The sequence below is a fragment of the Colobus angolensis genome, unplaced genomic scaffold (assembly GCF_000951035.1).
Source record: "Colobus angolensis palliatus isolate OR3802 unplaced genomic scaffold, Cang.pa_1.0 Scaffold2, whole genome shotgun sequence".
Lineage (NCBI taxonomy): Eukaryota > Metazoa > Chordata > Mammalia > Primates > Cercopithecidae > Colobus > Colobus angolensis.
The window spans coordinates 20,664,379-20,671,961 of NW_012115154.1; the positions used below are offsets into that span (position 1 = coordinate 20,664,379).

The following is a 7,583-nucleotide window of genomic DNA, read 5'->3' on the forward strand; positions in this document are numbered from 1 at the left end:
CCTCGGAGGCGGAGCTTGCAGTGAGCTGAGATCCGGCCACTGCACTCCAGTCCGGGCGACAGAGCGAGACTCTGTCTCAAAAAACAAACAAAACAAACAAACAACAACAACAACAAAAATTAGCTGGGTGTGGTGACGCAAGCCTCTAGTCCCAGCTACTTGGGAGGCTGAGACACGAGAATCACTTGAACCTGGGAGGCGGAGGTTACAGTGGGCCAAGATCACGCCACTGCACTCCAGCCTGGGTGACAGAACGAGACTCCATCTCAAAATAAATAAATAAATAAATGCATGTAAACTTTCTTAAACAACAAAGGACTTAACAGAATTCCAAAAATGTGACACCAAGTTAACTATGTCCATTTTATTTAGGCGGATATACGTATATATTATTTATTTCCTTTTAAAGCAAGCTTAATACAAAGTTTAATTGTTAAAATCACGTTGATTCAACAGCCTAGAAACAGAATAGTCTTTAGTTTTACTGTGCTAGTTTAACAAATCCATTCTGTAAAGAAATACTGTTAATTCCCCTGGAGTTTAAAACTTTAGGGCCAGGCACGGGCCTGCAGTCCCAGCACTTTGGGAGGCCGAGGCGGGTGGGTTACTTGAGGTCAGGAGTTTGAGACCAGCCTGGCCAACATGGTGAAACCCTGTCTCTACTAAAAATACAAACATTAGGCCAGCGTGGTGGTAGGCACCTGTAATCTCAGCTACTTGGGAGGCTGAAGCAGAAGAATCGCTTGAACCCAGGAGGCAGAGGTTGCAGTAAGCCGAGATCGTGCCACTGCACTCCAACAGCCTGGGAAACAGAGTGAGAGACTCTGTCTCAAAAAAAAAGAAAGAAAAAAATAAAGAAAAGAATACTTTTGGCCGCGAGCAGTGGCTCACACCTGTAATCCCTGCACTCTGGGAGGCACACATAGGAGGATCCCTTGAGGCCAGGGGTTCAAGGCTGCAGTGAGCCATGATTGTGCCACTGCACTCCAGCCTGGGAGACACAGTGAGACTCTGTCTTGGGAAAGAAAAATGTTAAGGTTTGCATAGTACCCTGCAAAAGACTATTTTATGATACATATCAACAAAATTCAACCCCACTTTCTCCAATAATAAAAAAATGTTTTTTTAAACTGTTACTTTTTAAACAACGTGAAACTAATGAAAATTGGTTGCTGCTTTGAGAATCATCTTGTTTGGAGAAAAACATCCTGTGCTTCACCAGTTGCTGCCACGCCTTACAGAGATAGGGTCTGTAGTCCATGTCCACGTCACACAGGCGTCGAGAGGCATGAGAAGGTTCTTCCGATGAGTTTGAGGCTTTCTGCATTATAGTTTGTGTCGTTGCAAAAAGAACCAGGCGATAGTCATTTACAAGCTTCCCTAAGCACTGAGAACATTTCCTCAGAGTAGACTCCTGTAAGGTAACACTCTCTCCTCCATTGACACGGTCTATCCAGTAAAAAGCTGACAGGCTATCCAAAATCAAAAGGCAGAGAGACGGGTGACTACAAAACATACTTTCTAGTGAGTAAAGTGTAAGAAGTAAGTGGGTGCTACTACTGCAGTACACCAAAAAAAATCTTCCCAGGCAGTATTTGATTATTTCTTCAGAGCTTTGGGATAGTCTGTGCTCAAGAATTGTAACCAGCCGGAGCATATCAAAGTGGTAATCTGTATCAATAAATAAGACTTCTACTTCCAGGCCACCTTCTGATTTGGGAAGTATACATCGTGCTGTTAGGTGATAAAGCATTTCTGTTTTTCCTGTTCCTTCTGAGCCATGAAATTCAAGAACATCACCTGTGTAAAATTGAAAAATCTCAGTCAAAATGCAGTAGCTCAAGGGTAGGCTACAAAATGCAGTCTGCAAAAAAAGTTGAAAAAGACATTTACTGGAATGTGAAGGAAAATCTAAATTCACTTTTGCCAAAATGGAGCTGTACAAGCAAATACAATAAACAAGGAAATCAGCCCGGTGAGGAGGCTGGAAGAGGCTAGAGGACTCTCCTCTGGCCAGGCTCCCATGCACTTCCGCTTCAATTTGCGAGATTTGAAAATAAAGAGCCACAGATCTAGGGCCTTTCAAAAATCTGATTACTACTGTACACACCAATTGTGGTAGCTGATTACACCATATCCATTCTTTCCTTCTTCCTAAAGTATAAAACCCTAATTTGATGAGGAGGGAAATGTGTCCACTTTAAAACTATTTTTCATGGTCTCCTTTGAAAAGGTGGCCAGGTGACACAGCTGTCACCAGTGGGATGCAGGCTGCTCTCTGCTGATGATTCTTTCCTATCCAGGGACGCCTTCTGCCCGCCGCGCCTTCCTGTGGGGGTGGAGCAGCATCTGGAAGCAGTGAGGATGAAAGCCCCCCTCAGGATGATGGCGTGGAAGACAGAAGGTGCCCAGGACTCTGGGCATACGGAGCCCCCACCAGCCACACAGAGCCTGCCTCTGTACCACTCAGGATGTGAGGAAAACAAGCCTCCACCTGGGCAAGCCACTACCTGGGCAAGCCACTAAGTTGGACGTCTATGACCTGCAGGTGAAAGCACTCCCTAATTGGGGTTTCTCAATGTTACTGATGTTATGGGGTGAACAATTCTGGATTTTGTGCTTTCACACATTATTGAGGCAAGAGCCCATGGCTCTCAGGCCCTAAATGACAACAGCATCCTTCAACTGAAAACAACCTCACACGTTCCCAAACTGCCTTCAGTTATTCTTTGCTACTTGAATTATCTCTTGAAACCATGTCCAGCTGCATTAGAAATTATTTTCCTAGCATTAAAAATCAAAGTCAACTACTCTAAACATTAAAGACTGCAACTGTCCTTCTCTATAGGCTCAAATAACTCATTGAGGACAGCACAAGTTAAATCAAACGACACTGGGGAAGTTGCCTTGCTTCCAGAGCTTTTCCAAACGCACTCAACAGTGGCATTCAACTCTTGCTTGTCATTATTAATGTATGGCTGAACTACCTGATTGGAAACACTATGTTAAAATGCCAAGTATTATCCCCAACCAAATGATGGTCTATATAAGAATTCAAGGGCTGGGCACAGAGGCTCACACCTGTAATCCCAGCACTTTGGGAGGTAGAGGCGGGCGGATCACCTGAGGTCAGGAGTTCAAGATCAGCCTGGCCAACATAGTGAAACCCTACTAAAAATACAATAAATTAGCTGGCTGTGGTGGCAGGCGCCTGTAATCCCAGCTACTTGGGAGGCTGAGGCAGGAGAAACACTTGAACCTGGGAGACAGAGTTGCAGTGAGCTGAGATCACGCCATTGCACTCCAGCCTGGGTGACGAGCGAAACTCCGTCTCAAAAAACAAAACCAAAAACAAACAAAAAAAGAATTCAATTACTTTGTTTCTTATGATTAATTTTAATTTTTTTTGAGATGGAGTCTTGTTTTGTTGCCTAGGCTGGAATGCATTGGTGCAATCTTGGCTTACTGCAACTTTTGCCTCCCGGGTTCAAGCAATTCTCATGCCTCAGCCTCCCGAGTAGCTAGGATTACAGGTGTGCGCTACCACCCCCAGCTAATTTTTGTATTTTGGTAGAGACGGGGTTTTGCCATGTTGGCCAGGCTGGTCTCAAACTCCTGACCTCAGGTGATCCACCCACCTCAGCCTCCCAAAGTGCTGGGATTACAGGTGTGAACCACCGTACCCGGCCTTTCTTCTTCTTACTAACAAACCGTTGTAAATTGGAGTATTCACAAATAATGTTTAAGAAATCTAGGCTGGGTACAGTAGCTCATGCCTGTAATTCCCAGGCACTTGAGGAGGATCACTTGAGCCCAAGAGTTAGATATTAGCCTGGTCAATATAGTGAGACCCCTGACACTACAATTAAAAAAAACAAAAACAAAAAGCAGCCAGCCATGGTCGTGTGCATCAGTAGTCCCAGCTAATCGGGAGGCTGAGGTTGGAGAGTCAGTTGAGCCCAGGAGGTAGAGGCTACAGTGAGCCAAGACTGCACCAAATTTCTACCATAATCTTACATACAACTTGCAATTCTAAATTTACCTTAAGAAGAACTTTAAAAACGGATTCCACTTCAGCCTCTCAAGTAGCTGGGACTACAGGCATGTGTCATCACGCCTGGCTAATTTTTGTATTTCTTGTAGAGACTGGATTCCACCATGTTGCCCAGGCTGGTCTTGAACTCCTGGGCTCAAGTGGTCTGCCTGTGTCAGCCTCCCAAAGTGCTGGGATTACAGGCATGAGCCACCACACCTGGCTTCGGCTTTCTTATAGCGCAGTGTGTTATCAGTTCTCAGACTTCTCTTTTGTATTTAGGAATTCTACACATGGCTGGGCACAGTGGCTCAGGTCTGTAATCCAGCACTTTGGAAGCTGAAGTGGGAGGATCACTTGAGCCTAGGAGTTCATGACCAGCCTGGGCAACATAGGGAGACCCTGCCTCTACAAAAAATTTAAAAAAAGAAAGAGCTGGGCGTGGTGGCATGTGCCTATAGCCCCAGTCTCAGCTACTCAGGGTGAAGTGGGAGCCTGTGAGGTTGAGGCTACAGTGAGCCGTGATCATGTCACTGCACTCTAGCCCAGGCAACAGAGGGAGACCCTGTCTCTAAAAAGAAAGAAAGAAAAAAAAAAAGATTCCAGGCTCAAGGAGTAAAATTATTTTCACATCAACAACTGTCCATCTAATTAAAAGTTAACATAGCAGCTAAACCTGTATTCCACCCAGATGTTCAGTGTGCCCTCTCTTACCATGTTACTGAGGAGCGTCTTTTACTGCCCTGTGTGATAGAGAACGAGGGACCATGCAGAAGCGCAGACGGGAAACCAAGAAGCAGACCACAGCAAATCCTCCCTCTCCTGCTCCCAGAGAGGCAGCCAAGGAGGCTGACCCAAAGCTACTCACCTTTCTAGAGTACTGCATGCCTTCAAGAGGCTGCTTCAGACATGTCCTGTTTGCTCCTAATAACACTGAGGTAGGGAAAATAACAAACCCTGTCGTCTCCCATCATCACACAGATCACACTGTATAAGCACTGGCTATTTACTTGATTACGTTTCCTATTAGCTTCTCTAAGGTTGGGACTTGAGTATTCTGTCCCCAGCACAAAACCCAGGATCTTCTGAATGTGCTTCATCAGTTACCTCCTTCTTTTTTTTTAAATTTTTAAATTTTTATTTTATTTTATTTTTTTGAGATGGAGTCACGCTCTGTCGCCCAGGCTGGAGTGCAGTGGCCGGATCTCAGCTCCCTGCAAGCTCTGCCTCCCGGGTTTACGCCATTCTCCTGCCTCAGGCTCCCGAGTAGCTGGGACTACAGGCTCCCGCCACCTTGCCCGGCTAATTTTTATTTTTATTTTTGTATTTTTAGTAGAGACGGGATTTCACCATGTTAGCCAGGATGGTCTCAATCTCCTGACCTTGTGATCCGCCCGTCTCGGCCTCCCAAAGTGCTGGGATTACAGGCTTGAGCCACCGCGCCCGGCCAGTTACCTTCTTCTTAAGATCCTCATGAGAGACATCTAAAGAATAAAAATATGAGTTTTGGTTTGTGAGAGTTAAGGGCCTAAAAGCCAATTGTGAAACTGGCATTTTAAATGGAAGCAGGTCTGGTAGGGAGCAACAGGTGGGGTGTGCGGCTTTGGTGGCAGAGCTCAGCAGGTAAGAAGGTCCTAGACCAGGGTTGACACAGGGACCAACATAGGAGGCAAAGCAAGAGAAGCAAACTGCCCGGGGTGGGGCCTGCTGCCAGAGACGCAGCGTCTCACTTAGCGTGGTGAGGGCCTCAGTCCTGCGGGTGATAGGTGTGGCTGTGTCCCCACCCAAATCTCATTTGAATTCCCACGTGTTGTGGGAGGGACCAGTGGGGGTCACTGAATCATGGGGGCAGGTCTTTCCTGTGCTGTTCTCGTGATAGTGAGTAAGTCTCATGGGATCTGATGGTTATTAGAAGGAGAATTTTCCTGTACAAGCTCTCTCTGCTTGCTGCCATCCATGGAAGATGGGACTTGTTCCTCCGTGCCTTCTGCCAGGATTGTGAGGCTTCCCCAGTCACATGGAACTGTACGTCCAATGAAACCTCTTTCTTTTGTAAATTGCCCAGTCTTGGGTATGTCTTTATCAGCAGCGTGAAACTGGACTAACACAGCAGGTAAACCTAATATGGTGATTTAAAAGTTCTTCTGAAAGATAGGCTTGGAAGTACCTGCACACATCAAATATAGACAAAAAGTAGACTTTTTTGAGACAGGGTCTTATTCTGTCACCCAGGCAAGAATGTAGTGGTGTGACCTCAGCTCACTGCAACCTCCGCCTCCTGGGCTCAAGCCATCCTCCCACCTCAGCTTCCTGAGTAGCTGGGACCACAGGTGTGTGCCACCATGCCTGACTAATTTTTGTATTTTTTTGTAGAGACAGTCTTGCTGAGTTGCCCAGGCTGATCTCAAACTCCTGGGTTCAAGTGATCCACCCACCTCAGCCTCCCAAAGTGCTAGAATTACAGGCATGCACCACCCCACCCAGCCCAAAGTAGAAATTTTTAATTCACATAATTCACATTGAGTATTCCAGCAAAAATTTAGCTTTCAAAATGGTATGGGTTTTTTTTTTAATGTATCTCTAGGTGTCACAAAATGAAAATGTCCTATAGCCACTAAGATACAAGATTCAAGATGGTAAGCCAGGCGCAGTAGCAATTAAGGCCAAAACTAAATTTTTGAGATATATCCACAGTTAGAAGAGGCATTAGAAGACAGCTAAAACAGAAACTTAGTAAGAAAACCAGGAAGAAAAACATTACCGGGCAAAAGAGACTGTTTCAAGAAAATGAAACAGTACTAAATAATAAATGCAGCAGAAAAGTCATGACAATGAAAAATGGCAGGAAAAGATCACTGAGTTTGTCCAAAATAGTGGCCTTGGAGCATTAACTGTGTAGTCCGCAAAAGCATATTTAACATCTTATTTTGTGAACCAAACTTTTAAAACTGAGATACTCAGAAGACAGGAGACAACGGGGCTAGCCTAGGCATTCAGTGCTTCCAGAGTAACAGCAAGGACAGAGCAGATTCCCCCCCAGTGAAACTGAGGCAAAGAAGCTGAAGGTTAAATCCCTGCCTAAGAGATACTCTTTTCCTTTTACACATTAATAGCAAAGCAGGTATAAAAAAGGCATTTATAACAACCGGGGAAGACGCTACAAACGTGCAAGAGACACATGAATTATTATTAAGGTCCTTGAACTACATTCCTCACAAATATGTTTAATGATGAACTGAAATCAGTTTTACTGATTTTATAAACATTTACTGTTTGATCCTCAAGATCAAAACCTGTAATCAAATATTATGTCCTACAGAAGGGACATCGTCCTTTTCAATGTACTTGAAGTCACTGTCTCATATGTGTTTCTGTGGCTGCTACAGGATGCTTGTCCAGCCAAAGTATGGAACGTGACGACTTGCAGTAAAAAAATCCCTAAGGTTTGGCACTTGAAGATATTAAACTAAATCAGAAAATCTGGATGATTTGGCCTTGACAGTTACTCTTACAAATAGAACGCTGTAAGGAGTTTGGGTAACAGATTGTC

At 44.8% G+C, this 7,583-nt stretch overlaps 1 protein-coding gene across 1 annotated transcript in view; it reads right to left on the reverse strand.

Moving 5' to 3' along the window:
* Positions 1-414: 414 nt before the first annotated feature.
* The window catches only part of XRCC2 (X-ray repair complementing defective repair in Chinese hamster cells 2), a 41,645-nt gene continuing 34,476 nt past the window's right edge, over positions 415-7,583 (reverse strand). The window contains exon 3 of the mRNA XM_011941523.1: positions 415-1,800. Coding sequence (XP_011796913.1) covers positions 1,079-1,800 — 722 coding nt within the window. The 3' untranslated portion in view covers positions 415-1,078. The remainder of the gene's footprint in view (positions 1,801-7,583) is intronic.